Source organism: Echinops telfairi, unplaced genomic scaffold (genome assembly GCF_000313985.2).
Source record: "Echinops telfairi isolate 266 unplaced genomic scaffold, ASM31398v2 ScPeMD7_7465;HRSCAF=8503, whole genome shotgun sequence".
Lineage (NCBI taxonomy): Eukaryota > Metazoa > Chordata > Mammalia > Afrosoricida > Tenrecidae > Echinops > Echinops telfairi.
The window spans coordinates 6,122,953-6,139,872 of record NW_022111365.1 but is presented as its reverse complement, the minus strand read 5'-3'; the positions used below and the strand labels follow the sequence as shown (position 1 = coordinate 6,139,872).

The 16,920-nt window shown below is 42.9% G+C and overlaps 1 protein-coding gene across 2 annotated transcripts in view; it reads left to right on the top strand.

Annotated features, from left to right (window-relative positions):
* PKNOX2 (PBX/knotted 1 homeobox 2) overlaps positions 1-16,920 on the top strand; it is a 173,863-nt gene that overhangs the window by 100,405 nt on the left and 56,538 nt on the right. For both annotated transcript variants that reach the window (XM_045283680.1, XM_004714155.2), the window contains exon 5: positions 10,494-10,682. In XM_045283680.1, coding sequence (XP_045139615.1) covers positions 10,494-10,682 — 189 coding nt within the window. The remainder of the gene's footprint in view (positions 1-10,493; positions 10,683-16,920) is intronic.

Below are 16,920 nucleotides of genomic sequence, written 5' to 3'. Positions count from 1 at the left end.
CTGATACCTGATCCTATTGACACCTCATGATCACACAGGCTGGTGTGCTTCTTCCATGTGGGCTAGTTGCTTCTCAGCTAGATGGCCACTTGTTTATCTTCAAGCCTTTAAGACCCCAGATGCTATATCTTTTGATAGCCGGCACCATCCGCTTTCTTCACCACATTTACTTATGCACCTGCTTTTTCTTCAGCCATTGTGTTCGGAAGGTGAGCATCTCAGGGTTCCGGATTATTAGAACAAAGTGTTTACTCCCTCAACACAAGAACACTTTGTTCTTCTGGATTCTTATTGTGCAGTTCCAAAGCCTTTTCTTCTTCAGAAAGTTCTTTTGGACCTGAGTGTTGTCTACTTATTTGTGCCTGTTGTTTTTGTGTTGTTTTGTTTCATACGGCCCTGATGGACTACATGTCATGGTCCATAGGTCACATGAAAGAAAAAAAATTACCAAGCTGCTTTCAGGATTCATTTTTTGTCTTTCGTTCGGGAAGTTTTCATTATGGCATGTCTTGTTATTTACTTTGGGATCTATCCTATTTGGAGCTCAGTGAATTTCCTGAATGCATAATACCTCACATTTTATGATATTAGGGAAGTTTTCTTCAAACAAATCTTCAGAAATTTCTCAATGCTTATATTTGTTTCTTCCTGTTTTGGAATTACAATCACTTGTAAGTTATTCCTCTTGAATGTCACATATAATTCTTAGGTTTTCTTATTATTCTTTTTTCTGATTGTTGTTCTAACAGGTCAATAGTAAAACATTTATCTTCAATTTCACTGATTTTGTCTTCCATTGATTCAATTCTATATATTATCTATATCTGAAATATAGTATCAATCTTCTAGATTTCTATTTGCTACCTTTGTATAGTTTATAATTTTTCTTTAATTTTAAAATTTTGCCTTGTGTTGTTTTCCTGAATTCTTCTAGAGCAGCGATTCTCAATCTGGGTTGTGACCCCCTTGGGGGTCAAACGACCCTTTCACAGGGTCGCCTGATTCATAACAGTAGCACAATTACAGTTATGAAATAGCAACAAAAATAATTCTATGGTTGAGGAGTCACCACAACATGAGGAACTGTATTAAAGGGTCAAGGCATTAGGAAGGTTGAGAACCACTCTTCTAGAATTTTGTCTGTTTTACCTCATTGTGTCCATAGTATCTTTCATTTCTTTCTTAAGTTGTTGAAATGGACTATGTATTAACTTTTTAAATTCTTTATTAGGTAGTTCCAATAGTATTTCTTCCTCTAGAGAGTTTTTTGATCCTGTATTTTGGTCACTTGTCGAGCCATTTTGTTATGTTTTTGTTGTTATTGGAAGTTGTTTGTTGTTTCTGAGATATTTGAGGCATTGCGATGTTAGTATATTGATTGTATGGTTTTTTTAAATAGTTATATTTGCACATAATTCACATATCATACAATTCAATATTTCATATTCAAAAGAGTTGTACAATCATAAGCACAATCAATTTCAGAACATTTTCTTTTTTCTTGTACTCATTCCTGTTAGTTCCCCTTTTCCCAGAAGCCTCCCCTGCCATACCTCCAAGAAATCATTAATCTAGCTACTATATTTATAGATCACCTATCACCTATCCTAGATTACATATTCAGAAAAATATACAACAAAATGTAACATAGTAAGCAGAAAAAAACTTAAATGAAAAAAAGCAGAAAATATTATAAACTAGAACAACTTTAAAATAGATCAAAAGGGAGATCATATGATAAGGTGTTAAATTTTATCCTTACTGTATCTGAATTAATCCACTTTCTAAAGCACCCTGCATGATACCATGGCTATTCACATCCCTAGTCTATAGTCAGAGGGGATTCACCAGAGGTTTAATTTGGGTATTTCCGAATTCACAAGTATTTCCCTTTCACTTTTTTTTCTTAACTAAAACTACTTTGAAATGGGTCAAACGGGAGATCAAATGACAATATATATTTTAACCTAACTACATGTCATTATTTACTTTACAATTATTTCTGTCTGATAACAAGACTATTCACTTCCCTTGACTGTGGTCAGAGGGAATTTACTGAAGGCTTAATCCATGTGTGGACCCTGCAAATAGATTTTGGACGTCCACTGTCACCCTTAGCCTTATGTGAATTGGCTGTTCACAATTTAAGCTCTGATACCATTGCCTCCTTCTGATTTGGATTTTATTATAAATAATCCTTGGATCACACAGTTTGGTGTGCTTCTTCCCTGTGAATTTAGTTGATGCCTCACTTAGGTGGCTTCTTGTTTGAAACTTCTTGTCTAAGACCCCAGAAGCTATATTTTCTGATAGCTGGGCACCATCTACTTTCTTCACCACACTTTGCTATATCTTCAGTGATCTCTTCATGAGGGCAAGCATCAAGCATGGCCATATCATAAAAATGCATTTTTCTGAGATTAAGCTAGAATTAAATACGAGCCTAGTGTATGTTATTTTTTTTATTTACCCTAATTTTTGTTTGTTTTAGTATATCAAGGCAACTTGGTGTGCATGCTACTCTGGTCACTAGTTTGGCAGCACTAGGGTACTCACTACTTGCCTCTGGGTGAGTTTGATAGTGGGTAAGAGTGTAGACACAAGTCTCTGATTGCTGAACCTGCATAACGCTGAAGGCTGGCTTGGAAAATGCTGTGTGTAATCTGTCATTGATCCAGTGATACTGGTGTAGGTAGTGGTACTCACCCAATAGGTAGGGTGGAATATGTGGTGATTATGGCTGAATAAGATCACTAGCTCCCAATTGCTGGAGAAAATAGGGGGGAAATGGAAGGAAAAAATTTGAGAATATCAAGGGGTGGAGAAGAAAAGAGAAAAAATAATACACTGGAAATGAGAGAGAAAGAAGAGGAGAGGAGAGGAGAGGAGGAGAAGCATAGTAGTGGTGAAAGTGCTAGCCATCAAGCACAGCTTCAGTAGAAACACAAGAGCTTACTCTGTGGGCTACATATTTCCAATCAAGGAGGAGTGGGATAGGCATTGGGTTGTGGAGCCACCTGCTTTTCAGGATCAAAAAGGAAGAAGACAATGGTAAAGAAAGAAAATTAGAGAGAGGAAGGAAGAACTAATAAGATAAAGGAACAAAAGAAAAGATATATGAGGCACAACACTGACAATGAAGAGTGGTGTTTGACCCGCTGCTGAGTGGGTTGGAGTGGATGGGGAAGGGAATGTTTCTAGTCATCTGGATATTGGGCAAGGTAGGGGGGGACTATCACACCTCTCCGGTTGTCAATGACTGATCTGGGTGCTGGTTCCATCCTGAGTGAGAAAAGCCACCATCTTGGTACCTCCTCTGATTGGAATGCTACTTACAATAATTCAAAAATAGCCACACTGTGCTGGTTGCCAGTTCACTGATTTGCCTCCTTTGATATGCCCCGTTGTTCTTTGTTTTTATTTAGTCTGTTCCTATTGTTGGTATATGATTAATTTCATTATTTCCTTTGAAGGTCTGTGTTCCAGGATTATTGTATCTGTTTTACTTAGTTCCTTGAAACGGACTAATCGGCAGTCTTGAATCCTCCTGTCTCATTTGATAATTTTTATCAGTGGGACTTTCTTCCTCATCTGTTTTAAAGCTCCACTGAAACCTATTCAACATCATAGCAAAACCCAAGACTTCACTGACAGACTAGTGGTGGTTGCCAATACACAAGATGCATTGGCCAAGAACTGAATCTGGGTCTTTCACGTTGAAGACAAGAATTTTACCACCACTACCTTTCTATCCCCATTTTACAAAGGAGAAAATTGAGAGCCAAAAGTCTTCTAGCTCACAAATTGTAGAACTGAGATTTGAACCCAATGGACCTGACTCCAAACCCTACCCTCTTTCTGTTATACTACATGACTTATCCAGATTCTGAGGACATAAGAAGGAAAATGTCAAGCTATTGACTCAAAAATTATTTAACTTTTGAACATGGTAATTTCCATGAGTTTTCACTCTATCCCTAAATCACCTGTTAGTCCTGGTATTTGCCTTTCACCTATGACCCATTCTTTGTAATGACCTTGTACTTCCAACTAGTCAGGTTGAGCTGGTCCAATTTGGAAACAAATCCCTGATTAGATTTTAGTTTTGACATGCCCTAAAGATGCAAAGAAAATATCAAAGCCCTTTTAAAGAATGTGTGCTCATAAACTCTGCTATAAGGGAGGAAAATAGTCCCAGCACACCACTGACAGAAGAATAAGGAGTGGGTGGAAGTCATCTGTCCTCCAGAACCAGGAGAGCCCCTGGTTGTTCCTCGGAATTAAGCAGGATATCTAGTCTCTGAGGCTCAGTTTTCTCATCTCTAGGAGATTGCTGGTTTTGCCTGTACTCCTGTACTTAGGAGATTCAAATGCGCTAATGGATAAAAAAGCATGTTGTGTATTTTAACATGCTAAATATATCAATGTTTTTAAAGGCAAGGAATTATGACTATCAAGGCCAAGGTCCTCAAGTAGAGAAAACGTATTAAAAGCGAACTTGGTGATGACAGTAGGGACACATTGGCAGAGTGTATTGACCTTTCTTGAATAGGTACCCTATACCCAAACAGCTACATATGATCTTATTCAATTTTTACAACTCTGAAATGCAGGTGTTATCAATATCATCCTGAATTTTTCAGAAAAACTCAAACCACTTGTCCAATATACTCAGGCAAGAAATTGATTCAGGACAGCACACCATGTTACTTCCTACAATCGAGGAACCCTATCGGGCATTCTTGCTGCGACTGCAGTGTGGTGTGGGACTAAAAGTGAACGCCGCCTCCTGTTTTTCTTTGTGGAAGAGGACTTCCTGGAAGGCATGGTCTCGATTTTGAGTAGGATGGGAAAAGAGAAGCCGGAAGAGGAAATGCTGAGCAAAGGAATGAAGAGCGTATTCATCGAATTTGCTCCTTATATTAAATTAGTTGGAATGGCTATTCCTTAAAAGATTTGGAATAACTTTTACATTATCTTGATTTAGAAAAATCGTTTTAGAAGTCATCATTCTATTTCTGATTTCAAGGCAAAAATCTAAAATTACAAACACATGGGCTGAAGGATGATCTACTAAACACAAAGATAATGGAAAAAACTGAGAATTATTGCTTTCCATTAGCTGAATATGTAATAATTATAGAAAAGTCAACAGGATATTAGAGATTATTAAAGGAGATCAAATATGCATTTTGTTCCCTCGGATTTATAAAGCATTTTCATATTATTATTTCTCTCACCAAATCTTTTGACTTGAGGATGATCATTATCCTCATTTTACAAATAAGGAGACTGAGGTGCAGAGAAATCATGGAACTTACTCAGTGTTACCTAAATAGTTACCCTCATAGCCTCGACTCAAATTCAGTTTGTGTGTCCGTGGCCCAGGGGATTTTTGCTATGTCACTGCTCCCCAACGACTGCTTCCCCGTGTGGTTCTCTAATATGGAATAATAATTAAAATTTTAAAAAGCAAGCTCGCTGCCACCAAGTGGATGTACACTCACAGTGACTCGATAGGACAGGGTAGAACTGCCCCTGTGAGTTTCCGAAACTGTAACTCTTTACAGGAGTAGAAAGCCGCGTCCTCCTCCCACAGTGTGGCTATAGTTTCAAAATGCATAACTACTCCAGCACCAGGGCTCACCTAATACTGAGTGGGTCCTACGTATTCATTACCGCAGCATACCATTATGATTTACTCCGCATTTTTAAATCTTTACAACAATCCTGTTAGCCCATTAAAAAGTAATCCTTTGTGCTTATAAATGTGTGTGATACTCACATATCCTGGGGTAGGTCCACTTCTGCTTTTCAAAGGAAAGAGGAGAAAATTGATAAGCTATCCAGGAGAACTAAGGTAATTTAGGTGATCTAGTTTAAACATGCTGTACACTTAAACACAACTGTTCAATAAAACGTGTTTTGAGTGATTTAACTTTTTTGGTTTTATTTATCTTTATTTTTTACTCTTTTTTGTAATAAGTATATACTGGTATTTTTAAAGCATAAATGAATGGATAATACCCACATCTCTTTGTGTGTGTGGAAGTGTGCGTAGATTTCAAGAAACCGTTTTGAAAGGAATAAATAAAAATGTTGCTAAGAACTGAAAAGTAGTCCAGTAAAGGGAAGCTCAGAGGGAGATAAAGGAGGGAAGGCAGAAAGGAGGGAGGGAGGGCAGAAGAGAAGAAGGTTGGAAGAGACATAAAGGAGGAAAAGAGGATGAAGGAACATTTGATGAATTCATACGTAACATTTTACATTCTTTTGGGGGAAGAGAAAGCTAACTGGACGGCTATTCAAGTCCAATGCACATTCAGTGTCTGGCATACAGTAAGACCCAGTAGTTCTTGATTAGATAGACTGATGTTAAGGAAGATTGGGTTGGTTGGATGAACTCAGTGTTTTTATCAGAAGGCTGGATTAATTAAATGAATCCGCACGTTATGGCAAGAGAGATTGGAGTGAAGGGCTTTGTACTCAGCAGAGTGAGAGCTCAGAGAGAGACTGTCTTGATATATTCTGCTCTGGCGACCACCAGAAAGAAGATGTCACAGTGTTGTGGAGACCTTGACCATGGTTCATCTGGCTGCTGGCCCACCATATCTCGGGCGGCTCCTACCGACACCTGTTGGTTAATTGAGGGCAGGCGTCCTGATAATGTTCCCAAAGTAAGAAAAGGGAAGGGACCTGACAAACCAGCCTCTGATTCCACACAAGAAAGCAGCCACTCAAACTGGTCAGGGTCCCGGACTCCTCGGGACCGGCCAGGAGCGAGAAATGCGCAGCTGCAGCAGCGGGGTATGGCTGCATTACCGAGGAAGGGTTTCGAGCTTAGAATGTTCAAACGGTAATGTTCTGAAAACTATGTGACATCTCAGGAACCCCATGCTTCCTGCCACTGAGCCACTTTTCTCACAAACCAGAAACCTTTACACTGCATTTTCTCCATCGATATAAATCCTGAGAGTCTACGTTTAGGGACAGGGCAACCTGGCTCCCTATGCTAGTTCTGTCCCGTAGCAGCTGTGTGGTATTAAACAAGCCACATTTAATCTCTCTAGATGTCACTTTCTTCAACCATAAAACATGGACAATAACAGCGCCTACTCTCAGAAGGGGGGAATAAAGGAGGCGGAGCATGTAAGAGACATAATACAGTATAAAATATTTGCATATTGTTAGTAATCAATCAACAAATATTGATCAAGTAACTTAGACTGTGCTCCTACTTGAAAGACAGAAAACAAGATCGCCATGGTTGAGGACAAGAAGCAAACTTGGGCAAGAACATACATTTATTAAATTCCCTCTTTTGGTTCAAATAGTCCATGTCAGAGCCACCATTCTATTTTTTGCCTAGCACAGTCCTGCCCCATGGGGATGGCATTCCCGTAAGGACAAGGCCTTGCATTAAGACTCAAAATGGTCAAGGTTTGTCTTTGAGCAGCACTTAGTCTATTGCATTCATCCAAGAGCTCTTCATTAGTTGAGCACAATCCCTGCCCATAAAATAACATACATTTTAGTCCTGGGATTGTGGGCTACCCATGTGGAATTTTAATGAGGCTCAGAGAAGGTTATCACATGACATGGACTTCTATCCATCTTAGAGACAAAATTCTTTGGGAGAGACTCCCTTTTTTGTTGTTATTATTTCCATCCCTTTTTATACTCTCTATACACTATGCTATGCTTCAAAAGCTGGTAAGAGGGTGTGATTAATTTTCCCCTAGTTCCTAAATGCTTCCCTCCCCATCTTCCCCCCCCCCACTATCATGATCCCAATTCTACCTTACAAATCTGGCTAGACCAGAGGATGTACACTGGTACAGATAGGAACTGGAAACACAGGGAATCCAGGACGGATGATCCCTTCAGGACCAGTGGTGAGAGTGGCGATTCCAGGAGTGTGGAGGGAAGGTGGGAGAGAAAAGGGGAACCGATTACAAGGATCTACATATAACCTCCTCCCTGGGAGACAGACAACAGAAAAGTGGGTGAAGGGAGACATCAGACAGGGCAAGATATGACAAAATAATAATTTATAAATTATCAAGGGTTCATGAGGGAGGGGGGAGCTGGGAGGGAGGGGACAAAATGAGGACCTGATGCCAGGGGCTTACGGGGAGAGGAAATGTTTTGAGAATGATGAGGGCAATGAATGTACAAATGAGCTTTACACAATTGATGTATGTATGGATTGTGATAAGAGTTGTATGATCTCCTAATAAAATGATTTTTAAAAAAGGGACTCACATGTATTACTTGTGTCAACACAAATGAGTATCAAAAGGTAACAATACCCCCTTCATTAAAAAATGTGGGATAAAATTTTAGGTTCAGATGCAGTTTATAAGAACTAATGCAAAGCGAGCCTGATTCTCCTCACCGAAGCCCATCCAAACCACTGCCACTGAGTAGATTCCAACTCACAGTGGATTGATAGCACAGAAAACTGCCTCGTCGGTTTCTGAAGCTGGTACTTCTTTATGGGAGTCGACTGTCACATCAGAGCAGCTGGTGGGTTCTAACCACTGGCCATTTGGTTAGCAGCTGAACCCCCAGGGATACTTGCTTTTACCTAGTCCCCCACAATGGTAACATCTCACAGAATTATAGTATGATCTCCCACCAGGAAATTAATAGTAATACTCTCCTGACACATTAGCCAGAGTTTACCAATTCTACATGCATTTGTGTGTATTTTATTCTATGCCATTTTATTAAATATGTTAATGTGAAATGCAGAACAATTCCTTCTCCATCCTACCCGGCCCCCCAACTCTCAAAACCACTCATCTGTTATTCTTCTCTATAATAGAAGGTAATGGAATCATACAGTGTGTAACATTTTTAGATTGTTTCTTTTTTTCTTTATCTCAGCATAATTCTCTTGAGATCCATCCAAGTGGTTACGTATATAAGTAGCACATTCCTAATTACTGCCAAACAATATTCCACGGAATAGGCATGCCATAGGTTTTTAACCATCCAACTTTTGAAGGCAGCCTCCGTTGTTTCCAGTTTGGGTCTAATACTAATAAAGTCCAAGCACAGGTTTTTGCATGTAATCCTATCTATTTTTAACTTTTTATTATGAATTAAGTGAAGATTTAGAGAGCAGATTCTCAGTCTTGCATTCAACAAATTTATACGAATTTTATTTCAACTCATCCAGCCCCTTCAACGTACCATCAGCTATTGATCTATCGTGCTGGTTTCCTGTTTCCATTCTTTCTCCTTTCCTGACCCTCAGAACATCATCACTGGGCAAATGCTACCCTTTTTATTTTAAATGATTGACTATTCTACCACCAGGGTGAGTTCCGGTCTAGCCCGGACGATTTAAGGGCCATCGTCTCTCTTTGACCAGGAAGCCTGGCCACTGTTCGGATTTTGAGTTCTGTTCCACATTTACCCCCCACTCTGTCCAGGACCTGCTAATGGAAGGCCCGTCTAAATCCTTTTTAGGGCAGTTGGTAGTGGTAGCCAGGTACCCTCTGTTGCCTGGTGCTTTAGTTCAAAATTGTGGTGTTTGCGTGGTCCTTTAGTCCATTGAACTAATTTTTCCATATGTCTCTCAAATTTTAATTACTCCTTACTCTTTGATTAAGGAGACACCAATGGTTGCACCTCAGATGGCTGCTCACGAGTTTTTAAGACCCTGGTCCGACTCACCCAAGAAGGATCTAGAACTTTGTCTTCGTGAACTATGTGTTGCCCATAGACCTTGCTGTCCCACAAGACTATTTTCTTTTTATAACAGCAACAACAATAACGAGAAAAGCTTCCATTAAGAAATACCTTCTTGACATCAAAGAGTTAGAAATGTCTCCGTGGAGAGGACACAAATGATAATCCAAAGAGCACAAAAGGCTATAAAAGACAGCAAGTCTAAATTGTTCTGGATTATTCAGATAGTCGACATGTATTGTTTGGGTGTCCACAAGTTAACCCATGTCGCACGAAGTACTTAGAATATGTGTGTAAGAATAGACAGCCCCCAACCTCTGAGTACACTTACAACTCCAATCTCAAGCCTCCTTATGCTTGTTCAGTACTTCACACTTTAGCACGTGCTAACATGTACATTTCCCCATACAGTTTTCTCAGCAAACCTGAAACGTTGTAAGAGGGGGTATAATTATCCCCATTGTCAGACACTAAGGTGTAGAGAGCTTAAGCAACTTCCCAGCGTCACACGGATAATGAACGCAGGGCCTGGCCAGTGCAATGCTCAGAGCTTCGCAACCGCCTCTGTAACAGCTGTGAATCAGCAGGCTCAGAGCAAGTGAATAATCAGCAGTAGCCACAATTAAAATGTACAGGATGTTGGTGAGAGAGCAGGCACCTAAGGTCAAAAGGGATGGTTGAGGGAATCAGGGCAGGAGCCCGACTTCTCTGGTGTGGTTGCAGCTGGGGATTAAAGCTATAAGGGGCTGTGTGTGACATCAACATTTGGGCTCACCTCTCCTCCCTCTCCCCAGATGGTGAAGGCAATCCAGGTGCTGAGAATCCACCTGCTGGAGCTGGAGAAAGTCAATGAGCTCTGCAAGGATTTCTGTAACCGTTACATCACCTGCCTCAAAACCAAGATGCACAGCGATAACCTGCTCAGGAATGACCTCGGGGGGCCCTACTCCCCCAACCAACCCTCCATAAACCTGCACTCACAGGTAACAGAAGGCTGGGCCAGGGGCCTAAGTCAGGTGGGTAGGAATCGCTAGCGATCTAGAAAAAAAGAGATTCGATTTTCTGAACCCTTTAAGCGCTGGTGTCCTCCTCCAATTGATCCTCTTCATCCAAGCAGCAGCATGCTCCCTTCTGGTGCCCAGTCCCAACCACGCTAAGGTGCTAGTGGAGCCTAGAAGACGGCTAGATCTGAGAGGGACAGTGTGCAAAGGGATTTTTCAAACCCCAGCAATGTCTCTCTGGCCCAAGCTAGCCAAGGAAATGAGCACTGAAGTGTAAAGAGATGCTCTCTTGACGCATAGAGCAGGTGCACAGCTGGGGAATAAACCCCGACATTCCGGTCCGATGGCTTTTCAAAAAGGCTGGAGCCTGCTGAGCTCCTTGCGCTCCCCGGAAAGAGAGTTTGAAAATCGGGGCTATTTCCTGTACCCTGCCCACCTAGCAAAGGAAGACCGCCTCCCTGGGCTGGCTGCCCCCACATCATTCTTCAGTTGCTCTTTCGTCCTTGGCACCGCTGCCTCCCCAAGGTTCAGGGCCACTGTCACCATCACTTCAAGGGACCTTCCTTTCAAGATCACCTGCCACTTTCATCCTGGGACCTGGGAGATGAAACAGGAGTGACTTGTCCTAGCGGGCAGATGTTCTTCTGTCACTGGCAACATATTTTTCCAAAATTACCAACTAAGAAGACTGCCTGCTGATGCCTTTCACCCCGTCATGGGAGTCTTCATAAATCACAGGCTCACCGCTTCAGTCCCTCCCACTGAGTTCCGGTCTTTATTTCACAACCAGGACAGAGGTTTCCCCTCTTCCCGTGAGAAAACTGGGCTTGGGGATAAGGTAAACGTTCTAAGAACCGAATGCCAAGAGGGAACGGGAAGCAGGTTTGAGCAGAGCTAGGCCCTTTTTATCCCTCGGTCTTTTAAAGACCATCTAGATTCCTGGGTGGGACACCAGTTAACTTGCTCCACTGCTAACCTGAAGGTTGGCAGTTTGAGTTCACCCAGAGTGTTTTCTGGAAGGAAGGCTTTCGGAAGATAGCATCCATTGGGAAGCCGTGGCGAGCACAGCTTTACTCTGACACACATCGGGGTGTCGTGGGTCGGATTTGCTCCAGGGAGCACGAGCTGTACTTGGTTGTTTAACCCATGGTCTTTCTCTTCAGAATGGACTGAGGCACGGGGAAGGGACAGGATGACAGCAGGCACAGAGGCTGTGAGGGGACCTCAAAAAGTTTGTGGGAAAATTCCATGATCTTCTCATTCCATTTTTCCCATTCCATTTTTCCACCGACTTTTTGAACCTCCCTCATCCCTTCAGTATAGCCCCACCCCAAATAGGTCTGGGTGGACTGGGTAGTGAACCAGGGGTGAGGAGTGTTTACTGCCTGGGACGTGGGGCAAGAAGTTGATTTCTTCTTCCTAGAGCTTGAAATCAGCAAATCACTTTATTACAGATCTAAAAACAGCCGCCCAGGCTGCGGCTTGCTAATATTCTCTTGAAATAGACTCATTCCTTTAGAGTCTTATTGTACTTTCCCTTATGATCAAAATTAGCAAGAAACTTGCATAAAAGAAGACAATAATTGCTCAACGAGCATCTCGTTTGTAATTTATTAGTTTCTATTATTGTGAGTTTCCATGGCGACAGAGCGCAGCCCCGGTGACGGGAGAGATGCAAGATAGAAGCTGAGGAGGCTGGGAGGCCTCACCAAATGGAGATGCACATTTTTATCAGTAATTTTCATGAAAATAATAAGTGAGGAGTTAATGAGATGGAAAGCCATCCTGTGGCTATTGTGAATTTTTTTTAAGTGTTGATCTAATTAGAATGCATCGGTCAGGAAAAGTAATGAGGATTTAGTGCCTCACAGAGATGTGAGGATCATATCAGAAAATTAGCACAAGTCTTTGGAAATAATCAGGTCCTTGGAGAGGCACCGTCTTTCTCCTCCTGGGCGCTCCATCTCGACCAGGGGCTCTAGAATGGGAACGGGACAGGGTGGTGGGGAGAGGAGAGGAGCACTTTGCAGTCCTCGGGCCCCCTCAGTCTTGGGGGTCTGAAGCTGACAAGTTGGGTAGAAGAAGCAGGGTCACTGGAGGGAGGGGCTTTGCAGAAAGGTAGGGCATGGGCCCTGGGTGACCAAGGGTTAAGAGGTATCATCTGCAAAACTCGGCCTTCCTGGGGAAGCCTGGCACTCAGGGTCTTTGCAATGAAGACAGAATGGTCTCTGACTCCCATCGTTGGAAGCACCCAATCGCTGTCTGAGGACGAGGCTGAGACTGCTCAAAGGCCCTGATCCACTTAGAGAGAGGCGCCTAGACAACTGGACAAAAGCAACGGCACCAAGAGAGGAAAAGATGTGCTGAGAGATTCCAATTTGGTAGTTCTCAAACTGCCCTCCATTGTCCCTTCGTTGCTTCTGACTGCCACCTCCTGCTCCGTTCAAGCTCAGTGGGTTAATAAGGCAATGACACACGGGATGCTGTAAGAGCTTCCTAAGCTGCCCCTGGCATACCTGTCTTGTCTGGCTACCCCTCAGCCCTCCTACGCACACGCACACATCCACCCATGTGCATACACACTCCTCTTAAACCTCTGGGGAAAGAAGCTATGCTTCAGTCCTGCAGAACTGTGGGAATGGAACAGACCGGGAAATACTGCTACAGCAAAATATTCAAAGGCAGACCTGCTGAGGTCAGGTCTAGGAAGGCCTGGAGTGGCGGGCGACAGGCTAGGAAGATCTGAGGCAGCCATCAGGGTTTTTCAGTAGGAGAAGGACACGAACAGAGCTTCCAGAAAAAGCCAGCCTCCGGAAGGGGCTTTCTCTCAGCTACTGCTAGAGCACGCTTAGCCATTTAATAGCAAGGTTTACTTTGGGCCCTTATGTTAAGAGTCATTTATGTAAGGCTCAGTTTTGTCTCCAAGATGATAAACATTTTTAATAGAGCCAGCATTTTACATATTTCTTCAACCTGAACTTCAGGGAGCTACCATAGTTCTGTGCATGATAGAAGGTCAATACATATTTATTGAAAGAAAGAGTGTGCTGAGAAAGATGGAGAGACAGAGAACAACGATGGCCGGAGGAAGCCAAAGAAGATAAGGAGAAATAGAAAGAATGATCATTGGAAGGAGAGGCAAGTATAAAGGGTCAAAACTCAAAAGGGAGAGAAAGACAGGCTGAGGACTTGGAGCACAAGAGAAACAAAGAGTCAGGAAGAGGTGCCCTCCTCAAAAAAGGGGGTGAAGGTGAGAAAGACACACAGAAAGGAGGAAAGAGGAGGTGGGGAGCAGAGAAGCAGCCGCGGAGAGATGATTAAGAAGGTGGGAAGGCAAGATGAGTGTGAGGTTAATGGAAAATCGCGGCGGTGGGGGTGGCGGATGGGAGCAGGATATTTGATATGCTGTCCCTATCCTTCCCTCCCCACCCCCACCCACAAGGCTAGGCTCCTGTCACTGTTTCACCAAGGAAGGGTGGGGCCAGCATGAACTCTTCCAGGAAGTAGAGATCCAGAGCACAACATGTGTGCTCCCTGGGGCTGCCAAAGGGGGCGCACCAGAGACTTCTCAATGCAGGAGACAGGCCTGGGAACGGGGCATGGAACCAGTGGGAGAGAAGAGAGAGACGCGTCTAGGGATAGTGTGTGTTGACGCGTAGGTGCATACACACTCATCATGATTCAACCTTAATCCCCCAGCCTGAAATAGCCTCACTGAGTGCCAACCTAGCCTGAGGAGGGATGCCTCTCGCTGGACCTGATCCCCAGATCAACATTTCCGCTGCCTACCAGCTTTGTTGCACACTGCTGGCTCCTGTTTTCTTATGTGTTAATCATGCAGCCCTGTGTTGCAAAGTGGGAGACATGTTTGTTTTCCTAATCACCATTCCCCAGAGAAGGAGCTCTGAGGGACTAGGGGGCTACACAAAGAGCTGCTAACCACAAGGGCAGGAGTTTGAATCCACCAGCTGCTCCTTGAGAGAAAGATGAGGATGTCTATACTCCTAAAGGTTTAGAAACTCAAGGGGGATGTTCTGCCTGTCCTACAGGTTTGCTATGAGGTGGAATCAACTCATGGCAGAGAGATCCCCCAGAGACTTGCTGTATTCAGCTCTATAAAATTTGAGCATATGCCCTGTTTGGCCTTCCATTTCTGGATGTGCGTGTCTGTGAGTGGGGATTGCGCTGGCAGGGAGAGACAACTTCTGCCAGGCAGGGGAAGTAAAACAGGGTTTTGAAGCACTAACCTTGCTTCTTTCTACTCTCCCAGAATGCCATCCTATGCTGCCTATACCAAATAGCACCTAGGCTTCCTAACACCTCAGGACCCTGATTTCTTGCACGGAGAGCTTCCTCAGTAAGGAGACTCATTCTAGACCCCAGTCTGGAGATTCCAGTCTTTAATGAGAGCACACACATGATACGATTCCTCCAGAGAGAACCTGATTTCTGCCATTCACCCATTCATTTGACCTGAGAGCCATCCTTTTCCCATGGAGCTTTAAGCCTCGGTTCTGTCCAGGGCAGGTGCAGCTGAGCTGGAATTTTCATTCTGTTGCCAGGCATTTATGGCCACTTGTTGTATGCCAACGTGCTAGGTTAAGAACCCTAGTGGTATAGTGGGTTACAATTTGGGCTGCTAACTACAAGGTCAGCAGATCGAACCCACCAGCCACTCAGAGAAACAAGAGGCTTTCTGCTCCCATTAAGCTATATAGCGTCGGAAACCCACAGAAGCAATTCGACTCACTATTGGTTGTCGTTGACTCAGTGGCAGTGAGTTTTTGGTTTTTGTTTTGTGAGAGTCTAGGAAGGAGAGAGTTGTGAGACACACATGGGTATCTATATAAATAATATGAGCCATAGAAGGCACAGGGTCCAGTGGACATGATACAAGAATAGGAAGGGAGATGCTAGAGAGGGGGAAAGGAACTACAGGAGGCAGTTCTAGACTGAGCAGATCATACCGTGACTCCAGGGTGCCCCATCACCAGTCAACATCTCCCCAGTCCTGGCCTACAAGCCTTTACATTCAGAGTCTGTTCTTGCCTAGAGATACAATGGAAAAAACCTCAGTATGGAATTAATCAGGCAAGCAGGAAGAATGTGCTCATTATAATGGGATAAAGTACAGATTCACTGGTCTGGGGAGGACTTCCCAGAAGGGGATATAGAAGCCCATTTGGTAGCTCTCCTGTGCATACTCACAGCATATAGAGAGGCACAGGAGAAGGCAAGAAACCCAGTCTTTCAGAATCCTCTGGAATGTTCAGAGAAAGGAAATGGGATAGAGTATGGAGCATTCACTGATGCCTCATGCATTCATTCAAGCAATTTAGGATTGCTGAGCTCCAAGAATATATAAATGAATGTGGTACAGTTCCTGTCTGTAAAATGTAATGATGAAATAACTTGCAGTCAAGCTGGGCCAGGGATATTTTGCTGACAAAAAGTTGACAATGCATAGATATTTTGAAAGTATTGGAGAATGTAGGTAATAGGATGATTTAGGGTATAAAAGAGACCCCAAATCTCAAATGCAATTTAAGGAGAACATTTATGAAATCTTAAATAAGAAAAGATAAGACAAAAACAAAACACATCTTCCAGTTGAGAGAGATCATTAACCTGAAGCCATAATGGTATCTAAGGGTTTGCACAGATTTAGGGACTTTAGAAGGACATGAGAAGGCAAAGAACACTGTCACAAAAGCATGACTGGCAGCATATCAATACATCCAGTTACGGTGGGACTGCAGAAGTGGGGAAGAGACCATGACATGTACATTAAGTTAGAAGAGTTCACAAAATTGGTTCAGGGCCTTTTGACCAAGGCAGGCAGGATATGATTCAGGATTCTCCATCAAGGATATACTATATACACTCACACAAGCCCTTAAAGGAGACTGCTCCTTCCTGGGCTGGTTAAGGGGATGGAGTTAATCCACTGCTAATGCACTCAGCCTGAGAACAAGTTTTGAAAATGGATTTGGGCCTTGTGCTGTTATTCCTAGCTTCTGCAAATCTGGTGTTCAAAATTTAAGCTCTACTATAATCCCCTCTTCTGATCATGGATTTTTTTTAAAAATTAACGATTATTTGATCACACAGGCTGGAGGCTGGTGTGCTTCTTCCATGCAGACTTAGCTGATACCTCACTTAGATGGCTGCTTTAAGCCTTTAAGAGCTCAAATACTATTCTTTCTGATAGCCAGCACTA